A 23393-nucleotide genomic window follows, 5' to 3' on the forward strand; every position below is an offset into this window, starting at 1 on the left:
AAAAGAATGAGTCGTAAACTTTTATTGTAGGTTTTTGATGAAAATAAGCTCAAGTGTGGTTTCAGAACTAAAACACTGTTATGGGTTGCACCATTTTACATCACGTCACATCACAGCACTGTATGAGATGCAGCGTTTTATAAAACAGAGTAATTGAACTAACTGTTTGGAAGTACCCGTAAACATGTATACCGACATTACTTGGTGTAGCGAGCTAGCTTCAAACACGCTCAAACAATCATTGTGCCATACAATTCGGGGCCCTATATATAAAAGAACGGTTTATTGTTTGTTGGTCAGATGCTGTTACTTCGTGATATTGTTTTACAACTTCAAGTTGAACAACTTTGTATTACCATTCAAGGTTTATTTTAGTATATATAATTTTAAAAGGGTAATATTTTGTTTTGTTACTTTGCACCAAGTCAATATTCGCATCTAACACTAAACGACATACGAATGCGTTCTCTGTCGTAGTCACGGATCATTCTGGTTAGCTGCAGGTGCAGGGTGTTTCTGAAATGTTGATAAATACACCCTGTATATGTGTAAAAAAACCCAGGATAACCAGTACTGTGAACAAAGCTGGAGTACCTTTATTTTTAATAAACTGCAACAGTACTAAAATGTGAACAAGAAAATGTCACACTGAGAAGAAATATGAAGAAACATGCGATACGAAGCATATCGCACACGAATGACTAGTAAACCCAATCTTATCCGATTACTAAGTTACGTTTTCAGGTATCTAATAAATGTCACGGAGTACATTATGAGAAAAGAGTTAGAGAACTACAGAACACGAAAAAAAACTATGCAACAAGTCAAACTTTACTGTCGAGGAAAAAGTCGATGGACTGGTGATCGAAAACTCTTTGCCTTGTTATCGGTTCATTTTATTTAAATTTTATTCTATTTTGGTATTTAGATAGTAAATAAGTTTTTAAAAGTTTACAAGTTAATTTGTATTACTGTCCGTATCAGTAATTTCTGTCATTTAAATGCCTCCATTATATCAAGTTGAAAAGTGTAATTGGAGAACTTTAAAAACTACTTGAAATCGAGCTATTGCCGTATATCAAAGTCCCATAACCTTACACTGTACAGGACCCAATTTGTGATCGAATTCTCAAATGTTTCACCTAACCGCTAAATCCCAAAGCCCAGCTTGGTATTCATTTTGAGTGGTGATGTAGATAAAACTGAAATAAATTTGTTCTCCGGATTAAATATTTACATCATGACCTCCCATTGTATCAACTAAATTCCAAAAAGAGGGTGTTTTTAAGCGAGGAGTCATTTGTGAACAATTGTAGGTAAATTCTGATGTCATTTGTTGTGAGATGTGTCTGACGTGAAAACAAATAATCAAAAATACTTTCTAATACTAATGGATAAAAAAAGTCATTTTGAGTACTTTTATGTGGGTATTTCCCCCCTTTATTTTGTTAGGTGATGCTAAGTTTCTCATTTACCTGTTGTGACAACGACATTTCATTTGTCCGATTCTCAACACTTTGCGATGTTTTGAATGCTTCTTTTTCAGTTTTAAACTCTCCAATTAAGTTTTGTTTCCAGACATAGTCACTCTGATCAGCTTTTTAATTTCACATCGTTACTTGTTTATTGTAGTAATCAATAATCAATGCATCAAACACCTACACGCAAAACTAAGGTTATAGGGTTGGGCTGTTATCTCTCCCCATTTATCTCGGCGTTTGGATGCACAAGAATTTCAAGGTTTGTAGTTTACTCAATCCAGGGAGACAACATTTGGGAGTCCGTGACACGTCAGAATTCTGACGACAGTTGATGACAACAAAATACGTCATCTTAAACTGAAATATTGAAAGGTGTGGGTAAATTTACTTGTTTTATAGTAAGCTTATGATCTATATTTTGTATTCCGGGATGCAAATATTGCACAGGTGCGAGGGAAAGCTTGAAATGGCTACTGGTCTACATCAACGTCATTGTCATGAATAATGTGTAGATAAACAGAGAGACGTAGAGCTAGAAAATAATATTACCTGCCCTATAATTGTTAAAAGCTATTCACCCTGAGGATAATGACTGCATAGCACGTTGTTTAGTGTCAGACTGTGATACATATAGCAAAGGTCGGATAGTGACCATCAGGGTCATGTTAATGAACAAAAGGCTGGCATGATGTACGAACACAGAAATCACACTTCGGATAAATCAACTTAAACATGTATCCATATTTGACACAAGTACTTATTTGTGACACGTTCCAAAATTCACCTCGGCTACTGTGTCAGCACAGTGGTTGTAGAGAAGACGACCATAAAGATGTCATGTGTCATTCATCGAGTACATGTATTGAAATATAAAATCGTACCTTTAAAGCTATCATTAGAATTAGCAATAAAATCAGATGTAATCAGTAATAATTAAAGTAAGTAAAGACTATTTCAGAAGCGTAATAAAAGTCAACATTTCGATATTATGAATACTAATCGATAGTGGCTCACCTGGGGATGAAATCTGTCTGGGGTCAAATTATGTAGGTACCTCGGTGGTCTACGACGTCGGGAGTCCACTGCCTGACCAAAGAAGACCAACTCGGTCACGTTAATACTGGTCTGGTTGGATATCGTCAATGTTTTACGAACTTCATTATAATCATCGTCAACGCAATCAGTTCACCTCATCATCATCGAGCCGCTCTCACGTGATTCGACAAACAAGAGGAAATGCATACTTGTAAACCGGCGTATTCTAGATAATGCAAGGTCCCGCTGGTTGATTCGGCGATAGGCAGCGTCATGGCCGGCCACGTTAAATTTCAATGTGCAGACCTCCTTTGATACGACAGTCCAAGTCAACTTTGAAAATACTGATGAGATGTGATTGAGTTTTGCCATTGGATACATCGTTGTATTATTTAACCATTGGTCATGTAAAAGTAGCAAATCACACAAATTTGATGCCGGGGGAAATTTCCATGATCGATATCGTTGTCGAATTCATCAATTTAATACACCTATAAACGTATGTCTTGTGTTGTGTTACTGTATTGTTCAGTTTGCCATCAATTAAGATACCGTAATTTGTTCTCAGACATGAAGTTCAATTCAAAGTTACATGAGCTGTAACTGTACTCTTTTCCCGACGTCATTTAATGTACAGTAACTACCTGTATATAACCGAGTGGTCTAGAGTTAAACTCCTATTAACAGTGTTGGTTACTGATCAGAGTACATGCCCTTGACCGAATCAAAATGTGTCTTTTGACGTTATTTCCAAGCGCGAAAAAGTTTTTGAGTTGTCCTCGGTGCTAGCTCACCAAATGATCCTCCAATATAAAACAACTTGGTACTGCAGTGAACTGCATTTCAAAAGCTCGCTTTGTTTAATAGCAATTTGGAAATAGAATATTCAAAAGATTTGTGAAAAGAAAATGAACACCTAGAACGTTTTATAATATCGGTATAGCAGGGGATAATAGTATTGATGCAAATTGACACTTGGTATATCCTCGTACAAGTTGAGTTGGGGTCAAGCATTGCGTATAAAAAGGACGTGTTTCATAAATGTAAAGGCGGTATTTTACCATTTATCTATAATGTAAGAGTTCTGCCAGACTGAGTGACTGCTGACGTTTTGTTTCAGTAAGTAACAAAGTATAAGTCATATTTTATTATAAAACAAAAATGCTGAAAAATACACCAAAGTTCAAGACCATGCTTCAAAAAAATAAAGTACTGTTGTAGTTCCACTGCACGCATGCTTCGCATGACGCAATCACCTTCAAGGTGCAAGAAGTTCAGAAAAGTTACAAGACACTTGAAACAAGAAAAGCTTAGGTTAAAAGCTAGTGACACATTAAGGTATCTGTTGACATGTAAGATGGCATATCGGTCACCCCTTCGTGGATATTGAACTAGAAAGGGGGACTACTCGTACCAGAATGTTATATATATATATATATATATATATATATATATATATATATATATATATATATATATATATATATATATATATATATATATATATATATCAATCTGTTAAGACAGTGCTCTATACCGCAGTGGTAGAGCGCAATATATATATATATATATATATATATATATATATATATATATATATATATATATATATATATATATATATATCTCATCGGACGATGATTGCGTAAGTACTGTACTATTATTAGTAGTTATACCGCTCTACATGTATATGTATTGAGCACTGTTTTCTCCAGTATAGACATATTGTATATGCTCAGTGTATATATATATATATATATATATATATATATATATATATATATATATATATATATATATATATATATATATATATCATCGGACGATGATTGCGTAATATATAGATATATAAGGTGATTCTTTAGATGCAATCCGTCACTCATAACTCATATTCCATTTCAGTTCAGACATATACGATACAAAGTACAAATTTGTTTTGATAAAATATTGTGTGAACATTGCTAAGGCGTCAGACAGACTGGTTGATGGTGATAATATTGGAAGCAGTCTTATCAAGGAACAAATAATGCAATGGATATGGTACGTGAAGCAAAAAACAACGAGTTGATTTGAGGCTACAGTCATGTAGGAATTTGGCCAACAAAAAGGATCCTAGGCCAGACCAGAAATCACAAGGGGACGGTCGGAGGAAATCAAGCCCTGTCTGTTGCATAAAGTATGGCGTTTAACCGCGATTCCGTTTTCTAAAAAATGGCAATTTTTTTCTTTAAAACATGACAACCCCTATCCCCTGTTCAAATATGTATAAATTCACAGGTTACAATGCTGTCGGGCATGAAAAGGGACAAGAGTCTCAGTATCAATAAGGACTCCATCTCATCGCTGCCATTAAGTTAATTATTTTAAAAGGCGTTGGTGTTTTCCCACTCTACCACCACAGTGAATGTGTGAAAGAAAATGTTTGGATCTAATAGACAGAGTTAAAGGGCCAGAATTCCCAAAGACAAGCTGGGCTCACTACGAACATTGTCTAGACCGAGGACAACATCCCAGCTCCACCACATCATCCCCAACATCTGATCACACTGTTCCCCTTTACTTCTGTGAGACCCACTCCTCTTCTCCACATCACAACTAACAATTGATTCCCCTATATGGTTGTCAGGAGCGATTCGACTAATATATGTTCTGATATTACGGTATAATGGTGGCAGTGATAGGATATGGCAGCAGTGGGATGTGGAACCGGTGGCAGCAGTGGGATGTGGAACCGGTGGCAGCGGTGGGATGCGAGATCCACAAAATAATGCTACGTTAGATAATACAATTCGTCGTGGTAAAATATGGCCCTCCCTCGAGAACTGATTTGTAAAAATTGGACCCACCTCCCCATAACCTGTGATTACTGAAAGCTCCCTCAACTGAATCGTTGAAATGGTATTTCAAGAGAGTGCGGAACACAGTGTATTACTGTCCATTTCATGAAATTGAATAAAAATAAAAGTATCTAGGGAGTCCAGTCCAGCCTATGCGGAGTAAGCAAGCATTATGACAATTCAAATCACTGGCACCAGTCAAGTGTATTTACAAAGACATTCAAAATATAATAATTATGGAAAAATCCAATTACACACACAAAAAAAACACTTCTGATATTCATTTCTGGGTTACTGGTATAAAACTTTTATTTAAATATATAAATGATTGCAAAAAATGACACTGAATAGCTAGTATTGTAACAAGTGGTTCAAAAAAATCTTACAACATTTTCCACATTATCGTTTGTTACTTAGACTACTATTACCAACATACAGACTGATAAAAAACTAACAATCAAAGTCCTCTAATAATGTAAACAGGTCTGTCCATTTAATGGAACTTTTTTTCACGTGTTTCGTAAGCAAGAATTCTGCGACTGTACTGACATTGTTCAATTTATTAGCTGTCAACTCAAATCTGTGAAGGAAAGGTGCAATCAGAAACCCGCAAATGTAAACTTCTATTCTTTTCTCCTTTTTAAAAGTATTTTATCTGTAAGCTTATCATTATACATACATACATACATACATACATACATACATACATACATACATACATACATACAAAAGTACATACATACATACATACATACATGCATACATACATACATACAAAAGTACATACATACATACAAAAGTACATACATACATACATACATACATACATACATACATACATACATACATACATACATACATACATTTGTGTTTATAATACTACTTTGAATTATCTACATTGGAGTCATGTCATTTAATGTCAATATTAAGTGAAGAATTTGGAGAGAGGGAGAGAGAGAGAGAGAGAGACAGACAGACATACAGACAGACAGACAGACAGACAGACAGACAGACAGACAGACAGACAGACAGTAGTACATGCGATGACGAGCACGCAACCATCACACAAAGAGGTTGACGCCCATGTTGCACATCCGGATATTTCAAAGTTAACGCTGGATAGAATGGGGCACATCTTAGGGCTTTGTTTAGTGTTAGTAAGATGAACGGTATCATAGTAGTTCAAGTTCAAAGGTCAACCTTTGGTATAGATGGATAAGAGTACTCTCAGAGGCGAACACACTGGAACATTCAGTCAGTAGCTTCTCATCACTTATTCTCAATGGCCTCCACATCTCGACTTTTTCTTTTCCTTTTCTCACACTCCATATCTCGCGCGACTTCTAACCGATGCAAGAATGGCATTAGTAACATCAATATCATAGCAAGCCATAGAAGAATGCCAGCTAAGAAGAACACTGGTCCATAACTGTTTGTCTTGTCGTACATCGTACCTGCGGAGGTCAGAGATCAGAGGGAAAATCTCATTAGGTGAAATATAACATTCTTTCAAATTTAATATAAACGCTGCAATCTTCATGATCTAAATAAATTAAGCTGTATATTTTAAATATCTAAATTTCTACAGGAATGATTAAGATGCATGCTGTCGAAGGAGAGATTGGTCCAACTCTGTTAAGAAGGTGCACCGTGACGTCATATTTTGTGGATATTGATTTTTAACGTCTTATGAAAAGTGAGGTTTATGTCAGTGTATGTTATTGCTATTTTTGAAATTGAGGCCTATAGCAATATCTGTGTCATAACAACATGAGTTTGCTTTGGATTCGATTCGCTGGAATTATATGAGTTGTTTGGTTGAAATGAAATTACTTTTTAGGATATTGTATCTATTGCCAGTCAGGTTCTGTTATCTGCAATTTGCCTTCCCAATCCGCTACCCATTCTTGAAACTCTAAATCTATCAATTACGTCATGGTGCCATATACTACTACTACTACTACTACTGCTACTACTACTACTACTACTACTAATGCTACTACTACTACTACTACTACTACTACTACTACTACTACTACTACTACTACTACAACCACTTCATCAGACATGCATAGACAAAATCTTGCGTATGTGTATATGTGTATAAAGGTGCTTACCAGCTATGAATGGACCAAGTAGCTGGCCAAGGCCAGTGAAAATTTGTGACATGCCCAGAGCCGACTGGAATCGTTTGGCACCAACATAATCTCTGATCACCATGGGGAATACGGATGCCAAACCAGCCATACACACTCCAACTGATATCGCATACAATACAAAGGCAGAATAGGCTTTGCCAAATGGAAAGAGACAATTTGAAATAGCGAACACAACCATATATATAGTTATAAACCTTTCTGCGGGGAGTAAATTCATGTTCATCAGCACACCTTGGAGAAGTCTCGTCAGAAAATTCAGAATTCCAACAATTGATAACAAAATGGCCCCTTTTCTTCGGGGATAGCCTTCTGCTACTGCCCGTGGCACCAAGAACACAATACCCGATACTGTAGCCATACCACCAAGGAAAAATGCCAGACAAAACAACACATACCGATAGGAGTCTTTGAACATACTCAAGTCAAGCATTTTTTGTTTCTGGGCACGTGCTTTTCTTTTCTTCTTCTTCTTGGTTTGTTCTTTGACTACTATTTCGGTGTCCGAATCGGAATCTGAATCTGAATCGGATATCTTTGAGCTCTGTGAATCGATTGAATCTTTTTCATTGGAACATTCAGATTCGGTTTCTGAATCCGAATCTGAGTCGGTTTCCGAATCCAACGAAGACTCGTCGTCTCTACCAGAGCTGACTTCGGGTGGTCTGTAGAAAGAAGCACCGACACACACATTGAAACTCAGACCACCAAGAATGATAAGGGCACCCCTCCAACCATACACCTCAATTAGATAATTAGAAAGTAAAGGGAAGACTATAGTACCCAGTGCGACACCTGACAATGCGATGGAATTGGCCAAAGCAATTTTTTTACAAAAGTAACGATTGATAATACCAAGACTTGGTATAAAGCCGAGACTAAATCCAAAACCTGGAAGGAAAAAAACAGAACGTGTAAGGATTATCTGTTTTTAAATTGAGCTTTCCTTATTTATTGAGCAAATTGTTAAAAAAGGAAATAAAAACCCAAAATAGACGAAAAGGTGTTTTTCAAACTATTTTTTTTCTCGTTATTGTTGTTATTGTTAAACCATGAAGTCAAACAGGAAATAATACAATAAAGAGCTCGTTAGATTACTCATCGGACCCTCCACGTGGACTGTCTATGGATTAACGAACGGATAGAAGTAAATGCACGTATCGTTATCAGTCGAAAGCAGTCATGGATACGAAAATACACTGAACAACAGATACTTACCTGTCATTATTCCCATGGTGACGTATAGAAATTTCACATTAGGGGCGAAGGAGCTCAGAAAAAGACTGAATCCAGAAACGATTCCACCGAATAAAACAGCAGGCCGACTACCAAATTTAGCCGCCGCCGCTGCACTGATAGGACCTGTACAGGGAAAAAAAGTTGGCATTATCACATAAACGGAATAAAGCTACCCAAAGCCAATTGATCCCGATTGCAGACGGAGAGTCTGGGTACTCAATTTTGTCTAGTAGCTACCACAGCCTGGGATGAAACACACTTACATTCAGTCAAAATATAGTAATACTGTACACTTTGTTGTACATTTTTACACACACACACACACACATATACATACATACATACATACATACATACATACATACATACATACATGCATGCATGCATGCATGCATGCATGCATGCATGCACGCACGCACGCACGCACGCACGCACGCACGCACGCACGCACGCACACACGCACACACACACACACACACACACACATACATACATACATACATACATACATACATACATACATACATACATACATACATACATACATACATACATTACTAGTTTTGGCACAAGTATGTTCATGACTGACTCAGTATATTACTGCATGCTTTTACCTCCAATTAATACCATACTCACTTAAGAAAAACACCATACTAAATAAAAGGCCACCAATTATAGAAATAGTTTTCGCATCCTCCTGGAAATAGTTTCTGAATTCTACGAAGAATACACCGAACGACTGAGGTAGTCCGTTTGTGAAGCAGAGGACGATGAAAGCACCCATAGTTATAGCCCAGCCCCAACCTCCATCAGGAGGTACAAACTCTTCGACAGCCATTGTGTTGTCCTACAGGTAAACAGTAAACCTGAGAAAATAATAACATCGAAAACAATTGATGGTTATAATCAATATTGTCCAATTTCAAGATAATTCAGTGCTTAGATTTAGGGTGAGGAGACACCCCCTAAATGAGAGGATCGGTATAGGATACACACTTCGACAACTTGTCGATTCGATCATTACCTTGATGACTTCTGTCTTTGTACATTAGTGGCTAGCTAGGCAGACAAACATGGCCATGGGAAATAACAATCTTGATAAAACCTGACTGAATGACTTGTTGACGATACCATGGCAAGTTCCTCTAGTGTGATATTTAAACAAAACGATTTATCTATAAACAATTGCCAATAAATGTTCTGGAGCACGATCGAGCAAGACTTTTAAATATGAATATGAATATTTTATTTCGCATTTTAGAGGCCATCGGCCCAAAATACACATACGAAAAAATAAAGCAAGACAAAAAACATAATGATTGCACATGTACATGGAACGAAAATATACAACCGAAAAACGGAAAAAAAACTGTTAAATATGATATATAGAGAGGATACAATAACAAACTTACACCTGTTTGAAAAATAAAAATCAGCTTTGTACTGCAAAGATAAGAGGGACAGATAAAGTGACAGAAAAAAAAAACTTGAATAAATTATCATTTTTCTGCCATTTTTTTGTTATTGCATGCACATACACACTCGCGTACATATCCCCATAGAAACGCACGCGCGCGAACACACACACACACACATACATACATACATACATACATACATACATACATACATACATACATACATACATACATACATACACATACACACACATACATACATACATACATACATACATACATACATACATACATACATACATACACACACATACATACATACATACATACATACATACATACATACATACATACATACATACATACATACATGCAGACAGATACACCCATATACACACTTTATCAATATAAACGTACACGATGTATTCATTACCACCTACCTGTGCGTGTGCCACATATACAGCAGTTGTTTGTCTCTCGAAGTTCGCTTTGAGAGATGTGCTTTGGAAGAGAGCGATTGGTTATGTACACAGCGGGTGATAGGTGGGGAGAGTCCGGGTAATGCGTACCATCCCACGTACACTTTGATTGTCTGTACGTATGAATGCGATTAAAAAAATACGGGCGCATCGCGTGAATGTGGTTAATTTTTATTTCAACAGTGATAACATTTTGGTAATCTTTTACTTTCAAAGTGATATCGACGTTGAGTACATACAGGTGTTAAAGTTTATCCAATAATATGAAGGCTATACATTACACATCATTTGTTGCTACATCAGTAGGACAGCAACAGGTAAATGCCAGGGCCCTGATAAAAGCCTGTCGAACTCTGGCACACTACTACCACAATACAATCTTTTATTTACATAAACTTATCGCCTTTGCAGCAATGTTGTTGATGGGAACTTCTCTTGCTATAGTCTTTGACAAGTGCTTGTACCATTGAGACATTGAAATGATATGATCCATACTCGAAACTCCGGGCACCCTTCAAAATACAATGTACAGACGGACTCTTTATGGATCATTCCGATACTGGTTATGTACCCATCTATTTGTTAGTCTTTTATTTCAAACCCTGGCCGGGCGGGGAGCCCATCTAGGTATAGTCTTGGCGCCCATCTAATTATTATAGTCTTATTTTTTTGACCAGGCTGTAGGCACACTGGGGCACAAGGAATAGAAACTAGAACAAGAGCAGTGTCTCAAATGTAAATTGGTATACTTTGCAGCCCCGGTGAACTCTCATGGCTCATCTACAAGTACAGTCCGGTACTTGCAACTCTGATCATGGTCAATGTATGTCACTTTATCTATTGGTGTTTTGTCTCAGTCAGTTATCTGACCGTAATCTTCAACTGAGGGAATCATGCGATTAGGAACCGATATGGATAATCTAATATCCTATTGTTCGTTGTACTTTAAAACAATTCTGGTCCATTTTTGTTCTATACTTTGTAAATTAATTATATTCATCAATAGCCATCTGGTGACAAATTGTCTTTTCATCATTATACATTCTATACATTCCTATGATCTTTGACCCCCCAGACTTCCCAAGTTGGACCCTTTGATTATTCTTTTTTGTTAAAAGTTAACTTTTATTTTTTTAGAATGTCACAGCTTGGAGTAATTATATCAGTACAATTACTCCAAGGTCACAGGTAGTTATGGTATGGAATGTGCCAACAGAGCACATCATGACAACATCACAACGTTGGGGTCGCTATTACTCATAGTAACAATCGTGCTGTCAAAGAAATGATACAGGAGAAAATGTTGTTGGCTTGGTCTTTTCGCTCATGTGACATTATGTTTGTTGGCACAAAGATAGTCATATTTCAACTCTAGACTAACAATAACAGAGACACAACGCACACAGCAGGAGCTTTTATCCAATCACATTGAAAAGTGATATTAAAGCATTGCTCTTTTACAGTGTAGTAGTAGAAACAGGCTTCAGCTGAAAACATCACACACGGACTTGATGATTTTAATGGCCTCAATTGTTTACTTTTTAACAGTTAAGCTACATGATAACTTGTCAACTTCTTTTGCATTTGAAGTTGTCTGTATATGTGTAGTCTAGTTCCTATAGAGTATCGTTACCATTTACACCTCTACTCACATAGTCTAGTTCCTATAATACAGTATCGTTACCATTTACATCTCCACTTACTGGTTTAGTTAGAAACCACGTTGGCATCCAGACTAGTTTATATGTGAAAACATTGTGTCTCATAAAGTGAAATAGCCTTCATTTCTCTTGAAAGTAAAGCGGTCGGAAATGCAGTTACACTTGCAAATTCGGTTATATCTGTTGGGACTGTAAGATACGTCGTGACGTTCAGGGGTCGGCCGATGTGTGAGGGCGCCCCATCACGGCGTACCTTACAGACTATAGGGGAAATACTTCCAACATAAACAGCATCAACATGAACCCAGAGGTGCAGCTGGAATATCACACAGCTAACTTTGTGTTGCTAGTCCGAGATGGAATGGGTCACCCTCTTACAATACAGTGTTTTGTCAATACACATGGATGTGCTTTTTAGGTTAGATATGCCCTAAACAAGAGGTTGATGGAATTGGTATACATTCTTTAAAAGTCTCGAAAAAGATTTGCAAAGTATTTAGCACTTGTAAATAACCATGCCCAAGGACGTCCTCACCTCAACTGCCGACCAGTAGGCCAAGTACTGCGCCATCAACCGGTTGAAAACTCCCTGGATCCCCTGTGAATTCCAAGCTATTATTTTATAAAGAAAGTACCCCTTTTAATAAGTAGATCTGAAAAGTAGTTTTGCCGTTTTGATTTTTTTAAAAAAGAACACAGAAATAACATGTATGTAAATAATTGCATTCTTGCAATTATTTACATACATGTTATTTCTGTGTTGATAAATTATTTTGGAGGTGTGTCTGCTTCATGGTGCATGGGTTTTAGATTCAAAAATATCAATGCCTAATTGTCGGCATAGCTAGGCAAAGCTGGTAATAAAGCCCACACTGAATACTCAATATGTACAACCCCTACTCTGCGTAAAAGAAACGGTTTCTCCTAGACAGCAGAATTGCACTTTTAACTTAACTCGTGTAGTGACTCCAGCAAAACTGTTTTCAATGTGACTAAGTGAATTCTTTGTGTTCTTAGCTATGCTATACAATGAACATCTGAGTAATTTGGTAACTGAGTATCCACGTTTCTAATGTCATCACTAGATTTTAAATAGACCTCAGACCATACATACATACATACATACATACATACATACATACATACATACATACATACATACATACATACATACATAAATAAATACATACATTTCTCGAAGCCTATAGCACCACTCTGACTACTGAAACTCAGTTGTGCCAAAAAGTAGGCCAATATTTTATTACCAGAGTCTTTGTGGTAACTGCGTCACTATCTATTGTCAATTTACTGGGGTGGGGTGTGAGAGTTAGAAGGTACATTATATATGTAACATTTGTCAGGTTTGATTGTTGTGGGACCTGTTAGAAAGAAAGAAAGGAATCAGTATGTTGAATGTATAATGTCGTTGTCACTTATGAATACACATCCTACCTGTAGGCTCAGATCATAGCCCCTCCACCAACGTTAGTGCAGGGTCTATGCTCAGACATATTCTTTTAGTTGTCTTAGATGTAGGTTAGAACCATAGATCCTACTATGATATAACGTTATTTGTGTTGCGTTGGATACCACCGAATTACTTTTTAGTGTTGCACGTCAACAGAATTGTTCATTGCAAGGTAAATCTTAACCTTAGTCGTGTTAGAAATGTACATGCCCTAAGAAAATGCCGAATGAACATCTTCCAGTATGGCGACACAAGGGAGTCAGGCTCGTTGTGGTGCCAAGTTCATACATTTATTCATTAGCTTTTAATTTGTCATAGCTATTGTTTATGCGTCCCTTTCCATTGTTTATTTCTTGTGGACTAATGTGTTTTGGTGAAATCATTGACACGTGAACTCATGATAAAGATAATTACGGAACCACGCGCCTGTCACAGCCATGAAATGAATAAGAATACTATGACGCCACATCTACTGCACTTCTATCTATTATATCATGCACAAGCCAAGTTGTTGTCTTTGAACAGAAAATATGGATTATACACTCTGGTTGTTAAACATCAGTGGTTCGGTGTTCTCATTTTTAAAAAATAAATTATGCATAGGAGGTATAATTATATTATTTTCCAATATTTGTCTTCATTCAGCTGGAAAATACTCGACCTAAGGGTCTTGTTACTACTCCTATAGCGAATTGTAGAGACATTGCCCCCTTAGGTCACTCGTATTCAAGTTCCTTGGCCGAATGAAGAAAAATGTTGGGAATATGTAAACTCAATTGTCAAATTGTGAATCCTGCTTGTTATTTGTTTATGACTCACATTCAAAATGGGTTACTAAACATAATACGCGTATATCATTTTTTTACAGGTGTCTGTAAATGTATTAAGATATAATGATATTAGTGATCATGATGTATCTCTGGATTTCTTAACGACGACAAGATATCACAAAATCCAGATATAGTTATTTGTTATAAACTCTTGTACTCTATGACTATTATCCTCTCCAGTCGGGCGAGTGAGAAGGATTTAGTAAACCGGCGAACCAAATTTTTAAAAATATTTTGGGGGGAGCATAAAACCATCAATTGATATCATGTTGCTAACAGTTGATAACTCCAATGCCCTGTGATCATTTACATACATCTTTGAGTCAGGACATGACTTCTTAAAAATGAATGATACAAGATGAAGGGAAAACAAATACTTGTACCATAGAGATATACGGGGGAGATTTACATCCATGCTAGTATACGACTATAGACCATGGTATATGATGCAACCAAAGTGAAATGATAGAGTTCATAAACTCATCTTGTTGTCTACGTTCTAGAGAGGGGAGGCTTGCCATCATATTCGCTCTCAATCCTTTAATATGTATGATGGAAAGTGTGTACAAACCATTATAACATAAAAGTTACAGAATGCCTCTTGCGAGGAAAAAAACACTTCGATCAAAAAATCGTTCGTTCCAACATCTGTGTCTTCTTAAAACTCATTGTAAAGACCATTTCAAACTCGCAGAATTGTATATTGCACTTGTGTAAATTATTTTGTAAATCGTATTTTGAGCCTAATGACAAATTTCCGTATTTATATGAGGACAATAAAGTTATTGAATTGAATAGGTGATTTCTGTTCTTTTTCCTGTGTGTCAATCACTGTTTGCAAGCCCCCTGCATAGTAACCCATTAACAGCTTTAGTCTGTTGTTTTAAGCGTGGCTTTTACCAAATCGTCTTTACTATCAAAAAACGAACAAAAGACTGGGCAACCCTCAACAATAACCTCCTTACCACGCTTACATTGCGACTGCGCAGTAGAGAGACTAGAAACCCTACAAAAGGAACAGTTTCAGTTGGGGAAGCCATTCAAGTTTTTAGCTTCAAAGAGCGCTGTTTCCTTGATATATTGACCACTATATTGGAAAGTGAGACTATCTCCACCACAAGCAAAGTAAGTACTTTAACAAATTACTCTCGTATTCTTCTCTTCTTCGGTAGCTATGCATACCTATGTATGTATGTATGTATGTATGTACACGTATAAGCCCGAGGTAGTACACTAAGAACCGGGAAGGTCAAAACGTTGCATATCGTCCACGACGTTCATTCAGAAAACAACATGAGGTGCTTTCAAGATCTGAAGGACAGTCAACAGTAACATTACAATATGTAAACACGCTACGCTGACAGAAACGTTGCATTTTGAAATGAAATTCCGTTCCTATATGGTCTGAAATTTAATGAACTACCTTATCGTTGTACTGTTGTACTGGGATTAGGGGTACGTTGAGGCGTGTGTATGTGATAAGCCAATGCAAAGACGCAAGTGACTAAACAACATTGACTTCACCATAACTGCATAGCTTTACAAACCAGTACCACTATTTCATTTTTGTTCTGTCCATGACAAGAATCCCAGTAAAACTCGTAAATGTTACAACTCACTAAACTCATAACTATGACATAGCGTGTAATTATGAAGTACTAGTATGCTCTGACCCTTTCTTATCACATCAGTAAACAAAAAATTACTATTTTAAAAGATAAGATTTTGTTTTGAACTTCACATTGATATGTGTGTTGGCTGTTGCCACGTTAGACTTCAGTCCTATCAGACTTTACTAAACTGCGCCAATATTCTCCACTAGCCAACCAGATTTCTCGTTGGCTCCAATCAAATGTCGTTATGCTCTAAAAGATGAGTGCTGGCTGATAGCGTCGCACGAATGTCGTATCTTACAGACTATTTGACACGTATTAACATGTTCCACATGTATTGTAACAGTCTTTTCGATATGCTGCAAAATCATTTTCTCCACTGCGGTCCAGTGAATTCATGAAGGTGAGATAAGCTTAGAAGTGGATGGTACTTTCATGAGATAAGCATGGAGGTAGATTGAAAGGAAGTTTATATGTTGTAAATTGTGCCACGTCCCTTCCTATCTTTAGTTATGACAATAGAATTGCAGTTGCATGACTTCCCTCCCATTGTCAATGTTATAATCCGCCGTGTACAGTTTGCCAGATGTACCGTAGCTGGGATTTTCAGCTGTTCTCTGTATGAACACGGGGGTATAAGGAGAGACTGTCTATTCTTTCATTTTTTATATTCGAAATCATGTAAATTTTCCTATGTGTTCTTATCAATATTTATTAAACTATTCTTCTGTTTCATTTTCCCATAGGTGTCAAAATTACTAGTGACTGGTCGTACAATATTCAGGTTTTCACACCGACTCCATCGCTGCTTCTACTTCTAGAGGAGAAGAAACCGGTCTCAAATTTCCCAATTTTTTCTAAGATAAATTTTGATATATATACTACTTGTGAGATGGAGGGCGCCAGCAACGGTGATAGTGGACCACATGTTTTCCAACAAGAAGAAAGTGGGGCGAACACACGCTGGAATTCTATATTTTACTGTAGTCATGGATCAGCACCGTGTTGCCATGGAAGCGGAAGTGGCGATTCTGATATTTGGTACAGTGATGAGGAATCGGACGATGAAAGTGCATTTTCCGGATATAATAACGATGATGACGTCAGTTCTGTGAACAGTGTCGCCACACAAACTGAATCACAACATCTTGAAAGGCGTGTACTCCCTACATGTCGGACTCCAATTTCACGTCATCAAGACAACGAAGAGGAAATGTGTGACCGATCGTGGGTAGAACTAGTTGAAGAGCAAGAGTTAATGGAAGGATTAGAAAAAAGTGGTATTCATCGGAACTATCAGGTTCAAAGTTGGGATGGTAAGTGAAGTGCCGATTTTATGATCTCATATCTTTCTTTCTTTCTATACTTCTTCTGGTCTTAAACACAATATCTTAACGAACTGGCTAGTAATCATTCAAAAGGGGCATTAGCATATAATGAATATGTTATTCAACCGTGCACCATACCAAAAAGATCTAATAAGCCCTTACCGAGTCCTCAGCAATACGCTCAAAAGTATAGCGGGTCTTAATTTAAAACGAAATAACTTTCAGAGTGGCGCATATTAGTACTAGTCAAAGGCAAGTCAATGCAACATGACGTCAAGCAGTGATTAGCAAAGAATTACAATTAACCATATCCATTTGAAACGTATGAACAGTAAATGTGGAACACCCTACAGGAACAGAGGTATGATTACACTATTGATGTTAGTCTCGGTTACCGAGACTGGGGGTTCTGCCTATATGACCACCTCCCATCTCGCTTGGGGTGGTCTAGTAGGTAGAGCTCCCAGCGCCGAGAATGTGTTCCCTGTCAATATATAGTACAAACATTCACGCGGCACTAACACACGTTTTATAATCTATATTATTACAGGTCCAAGGATGACAAAACCACAACAGATGCGACTAATTCACATTGGCAATGAATATAAACTACCCTGTGCCATATGGTATCACCTTAAAGTTATTATTGAGAGTAATCCCCGGATGTTAGATTACAACTTCCAGTTCTGTATCCAGCATTTTGCCAAGCAGTCGCCTGTTGTAATGAAACGGGTATGTATTCGACTTTTGAAGGAACAACTTGAACAATATTCTCGATAGTAAATTTACGTACGCCGTTAGGGTTGCTAAGTCATGCCACTATTCGGTTCGATTTATTTTTTTTTAAAGTGGGTATTTTTTGAGAATATTCACACTGCACTAACTCAAATCAAAAGTGGTCTATAACACAAGTTTTTATGTACGTTAGGAACGTATATTGTTCCGATAAAGCGGACTTGTTCATAAGACTACCATGATACATGTATTGTATATCGTTTGTATTACCATCACACTATGGTCAAAATAGTAAACATGCGTTTACACTCATTACACTCATTACACTGAGAAAATAAACAACTTTAAGAGTTCAGAAAATAACTATTGTGGCATAGTTGGAAAAGATTGGATCATGTCCTTATCAAGACTAAAGAAAAGCTCTAGCTCTGACGGGTGTTTTATATTGTTGTAAAATACTCAAAAAACGACAGAAGTATGAAGACGGTCGTTAGGGGCACCATCTACATGAACCGACTTGTATCTTATTATAATCTGTTGTTGTTTGTTTTTACTACACAGGCATTACTGAGGCTAGAAAAATACAGTCTGGATAAATTCAAGAACATATGGGACTTATTTCATGTATGTGTTTTGCATGCCATTCATGAGAAATGAAGACGCTTGGGATCTACTTGATTATGTAGTCGTTGTGTATATATGTACATGTAACATGTCGTTACATGTGTAAGATTCAATGATCTGTGTAAGATTCAATGATCTCAAATGACGTCAACTAGGACCTACGTCATGCAGCCATGCACCAGTTCTACAAGAATTCGGGAGAAATGACGTTATCTAGGACCCGCGTCATGCATCAGTTATGCATGTATTCAGGAGAGATGACGTCATCTAAGACCTACGTCAGAACTTTCGTCAATTAGCTGGCCTAAAGTATAATAATCTGTCAACTTAAAAGGAGAAGCTATATACTAGTATAGTGAAGTTTAGCCAACGGCACTAGAGATACATTGATCTATATAACAACAATATGTTAACATGGAGATTTGAATTATTAAATGTATAATTATATTGATAACTAATGAATTTTTAAAATATGTGAAAACAAATTTTTAATGCGTCTGATTTTCGTTGTATATTGGTGACGTCACAGCAAGGGTGAGAATTTCAGAATAAAGTGAATTACAATTTTACAAATAATACAGTCAGTACTCGTAGTGTATTCTTAGTGTTTGTCTGTCCATAACGTCTCCATAAATGATATATCCAGATAGCCCTCACCAGACCCCCACCTCTGTCTCTCTCTATATATATATATATACATCTGTCTCTCTGTCGCTGTCTGTCTGTCTGTCTGTCTGTCTGTCTGTCAAACAAAGTCTTTAAAGAAGCCACATGAATCCTCCAACCTCCCATTCCCTCAACTCTCTTTCTCTCTCTCTATCTCTCTCTCTTTCTTTCTCTCGCTCTATCTCTATCTGAGAGGGGTTGACCGATGTATGAGGGCGCCCCGTCATTTGCGTACCTCACAGACTAGTCATGACCATGTATGAAAGTGATGATAATCAACAGATCGTAACTGATAACATCAAAATTTAACCTGCTTGCGGAGAGATCGGAACCTTTAGTGTTATTAGGCGCCAGTACAAGATTCATTCGCAGTCACTTTTTGGGTAATATTCTATTCATATCATTTAAGGGTGTAATACCCTTGAGTCTATAATTGTCATTGATTAAGTTTGTAATGTTACGTAACATATAACCAATAGCCCAAATCAACTACAAGCATCATGGAATCTAGGCTACGGGTACAGAGAGATTGGATTCGTAATAAAGCGAACGTTCTATACTAGAACCATCCCTGAATAAAATATTGGCCCACAAGTGACTGTGGGTTCATCGGCCTTCAGCGTACAATACCAAAATTACCAATTTTGAATGTTAAAGCCGTATTTCCGATAGCGATATTTTATATCTCAGCAATATATACTAGCAATGAATATTTACTGGAAATGTGATGATGACGACTCCGCCACCACCGTTTGAATGACAGAACGGGTGTCGTTGCTGAGGCGCATAAGTTCATGATAACACCAACAGGCAGACCATTATTGTATGGTTTTCAATGTTAAATTCTATACTCATCAAATTTATTCACAAAACATTTCTATACATGATAACCTCGCCATACATGTCAATCACGACAAACCTTTAACATTGCATTATTAGATTTAATACACTGTGTTAAGGTCATACATTGTCTATTGTCCATTTAAAGGCTACAGACCCACATGGCACTATGCATCTAAATAGCAGAATACAGTACTTAATGTGACAGATTGCAAAGATACCTTGGGATTATATACATCTAGTCTGCTAGGCGCTGCGCTGTTGAGATACATCGTTAGCTCATCGTACCTCCCAGCCCTTTACATGATACGAGGACTAGTATGTATGATCAACTAACAATGTATCTCAACAGCGCAGAGAACAGACTAATCCAACTAATTTATGTAATTTATATCAGACAATCAAACCAAAGAAACAAGGATTTGAAATCCACAAACTTTTTCACACTTTTTAAATTTGAATCATAAACATGGACTTGGTATATATCAGGCTTTCGAATGGTATTTCCAAGTAGAACAGCGTAGTAGAGTTATTGTATCAATTTTAACAGTTCACAGATAAATATATAGCCAATTTTCATCCATATGATCAATTTAATAAAAATTATATATATATATATATATATATATATATATATATATATATATATATATATATATATATATCACTGTAATAGAGACTGAGAGAACTACCAACTATTGTCGCCCTGCCAAGACAAGCGTTATCAAGACCACGTGCTCTGTCACTATGACAACGTCATCTCGTGAATATCACGAACGCATATGTAAATACTCTATACATAACCTTGTGTTTACAGACAGACTCGACAGACGTCTGCTGTTTGAAGCGTGGAGCTATATTACATGTTATGCACACGTGTTATTGTATCTAATAGTATGTTTTCTCAGACTTTGATTTCGGAAGTAGTTTTAATAATAACGGGTGGTGGGCTTAGACGAGTTTTCATTATTCGTCGTTCTAATGTTCTGTTCGTTTCCCTCATTTTTAGTTTGAATTACCACCAAAAATTTGAACATGTTATAATTCCTATCCCGATGTGATTTTATGAATGAGTTCTTTGTGTCTAGTAGGCCAGACAAAGCATGTATAAAATCGAGATTTTTTGATATTTATCGGAATGGATTACGTCACACCAGGCTCTAATCAATCTGTTACATTCATTAAATATGCAAACTTATATATATTTTTTATGGTCGGAGGGCAAAGGTCCCCGATGTCACAGGCCACTGGCAATCAACCGAAACCATAATCGCCACCGACGCAGGGTCATGTGACCAAGTATACTGGGGCATAGTATATCGATCGAAGTTAACAAGTGCAACCAAGCCGAGAAAGCGGGTCACACGCGTTATCGCAAGATACGACTGCCACTGGCCCATTTCGTGCTTCAATTTGAATAATGACACGAAATTTCTCCGGACGATGGAAACAACACAAGACAGAAAACCTGGAAAACTTGCTAAAAAAGATGGGCGTGGGTATGATACATCGTGGAATTATAGCAAGGGTGACTCCAGTCTTGGAGATATACCAAGATGGCGACCACTTCACGATACGAACGGTTACAACTTTCAGAACAGTTGAACTGAAATTCTGTGTGGGTGAGGAATTTGAGGACACTGTTATGAATGGCGACACGAGGTCAGCTGTCGCTAAATGGGAAGGCGATAAATTGATCGTTCAAGCGGTGGAGGATGGCGGAGAAAGCCAAATAACTGAGCGGGAGTTATTAGAAGACGATGAACTCGTAGTGATTTTACACTTTCAAGGTGTCGTTGCAAAGAGATATTTTACAAAGGAGACGTAACCTCGAGAGAATAGTACTCTCTTTGAATGGCTGTACAAGGTTAAGGTTGGTTGTATAGAGGAATCATTGAATGGTGCCGTGACCGATTGTTGGCAGTGAAATCCATATAACACACACTGACGTTGCACAGTGATCTACCGTGCCAAGGTCAACTCCATTTGTGTATCTGGGAAATCGATACAACACTTCAGTATTCAACAAATCCACTACATGTATAATCCCGGGGAAAGCCATTTCTGTACCAATCTGTACTACCACAATGTCATAAAAAAATGCCAGTACTACGTGGCCGTTCACCTTACAAGTAAAAACGAAAAATGAGGAAAATACCAAATATCCGGCGGACTTAACATTTCATACGTATCCATCGGATTTCATCAGTGTATGTACATCCTGTGCACCGTACATATATTGACTACTTACAGAGGAATTGATCGATACCACTTAAAATCACATGCTAACGATAATTAGTGTTAATTGTTGTGTGTTTTAACTTTTAAAAAAATGAAATAGAAAAACTGATGAACAGAATATATGGGGAATAGACTTTGACTGGCATGATGCTTATTCGCAATACTTAGTACTCAATTTATATTCATATAGTTTTGTTTCCTTTATTAAATGAAATTGAAAGATGATAAATATATATGGGGAATAGCCAGGCATGTTACTAGTAATACATGTTGTTCAGATATTCCTGGTTAGTAATTTTATACGTTGATGTACCCCTGATATCATATCACCTAGAGCTACGTAACCGCAGTCATGTGCAAACCTCGTGAGTTACAAGCCTAGATTACAGGCTGTAGATTATTTGTCCATGCCATCCAGACGATTTCCACTGTAAATACGGACGTTGTTTCGGGGACACTCATGATAGATGATACATCGTCAGAGATGAGCGTACGTCAGAGTTTAGGTATTCAGGTTTGTTGACATTCGACTAAAAAAGTATAATGGTAGACACATGATACCGCACTTTTTTTTGTCGGATATCATCTAGTCCTTGCTTACAGGCAGATGGAATAAGTCGTGACTCGATACTGACACAGTCTCTTTTCCTAGTAGGAACGATATCACATTATCAAAATCGAGTTCCGACTCCTCCGTCTGACTGCAAGCAGGACTTGATATTATCACGATGTCCCTGTGAAA

At 37.2% G+C, this 23393-nt stretch overlaps 3 protein-coding genes across 3 annotated transcripts; 2 read left to right on the top strand and 1 right to left on the bottom strand.

Moving 5' to 3' along the window:
- Nucleotides 1–6622: 6622 nt before the first annotated feature.
- LOC144453737 (monocarboxylate transporter 2-like) lies at nucleotides 6623–9586 on the bottom strand. Its single transcript, XM_078145077.1, has 4 exons — nucleotides 9385–9586; nucleotides 8728–8871; nucleotides 7471–8400; nucleotides 6623–6807 (listed from the first exon to the last, which is right to left on the bottom strand). The coding sequence occupies exons 1-4, from the start codon at nucleotides 9584–9586 to the stop codon at nucleotides 6623–6625; spliced, it is 1461 nt and encodes a 486-aa protein (XP_078001203.1).
- A 7884-nt stretch (nucleotides 9587–17470) lies between these two features.
- LOC144447085 (uncharacterized) lies at nucleotides 17471–19237 on the top strand. Its single transcript, XM_078136995.1, has 3 exons — nucleotides 17471–17533; nucleotides 18096–18277; nucleotides 18842–19237. The coding sequence occupies exons 1-3, from the start codon at nucleotides 17476–17478 to the stop codon at nucleotides 18935–18937; spliced, it is 336 nt and encodes a 111-aa protein (XP_077993121.1). The 5' UTR covers nucleotides 17471–17475; the 3' UTR covers nucleotides 18938–19237.
- Nucleotides 19238–21899: 2662 nt separating this feature from the next.
- Nucleotides 21900–22238, top strand: LOC144453739 (cellular retinoic acid-binding protein 2-like). Its single transcript, XM_078145080.1, has one exon. The coding sequence runs from the start codon at nucleotides 21900–21902 to the stop codon at nucleotides 22236–22238; it is 339 nt and encodes a 112-aa protein (XP_078001206.1).
- Nucleotides 22239–23393: the final 1155 nt, after the last annotated feature.

Source organism: Glandiceps talaboti, chromosome 2 (genome assembly GCF_964340395.1).
Source record: "Glandiceps talaboti chromosome 2, keGlaTala1.1, whole genome shotgun sequence".
Lineage (NCBI taxonomy): Eukaryota > Metazoa > Hemichordata > Enteropneusta > Spengelidae > Glandiceps > Glandiceps talaboti.

What these genes read in the sequence shown, in the direction of transcription:
- LOC144453737 (XM_078145077.1), bottom strand. Translation starts at nt 9,586, where the DNA reads ATGGCTGTCGAAGAGTTTGTACCTCCTGATGGAGGTTGGGGCTGGGCT. An exon ending in TAGTATGGTGTTTTTCTTAA is followed by an intron (nt 8,872 to 9,384) that starts GTGAGTATGGTA and finishes TTCCCTGTACAG; the next exon opens with GTCCTATCAGTGCAGCGGCG. An exon ending in ACTTGGTCCATTCATAGCTG is followed by an intron (nt 6,808 to 7,470) that starts GTAAGCACCTTT and finishes TGACCTCCGCAG; the next exon opens with GTACGATGTACGACAAGACA.
- LOC144447085 (XM_078136995.1), top strand. Translation starts at nt 17,476, where the DNA reads ATGGAAGGATTAGAAAAAAGTGGTATTCATCGGAACTATCAGGTTCAA. An exon ending in TCAGGTTCAAAGTTGGGATG is followed by an intron (nt 17,534 to 18,095) that starts GTAAGTGAAGTG and finishes ATATTATTACAG; the next exon opens with GTCCAAGGATGACAAAACCA. An exon ending in CGCCTGTTGTAATGAAACGG is followed by an intron (nt 18,278 to 18,841) that starts GTATGTATTCGA and finishes TTTACTACACAG; the next exon opens with GCATTACTGAGGCTAGAAAA.
- LOC144453739 (XM_078145080.1), top strand. Translation starts at nt 21,900, where the DNA reads ATGGGCGTGGGTATGATACATCGTGGAATTATAGCAAGGGTGACTCCA.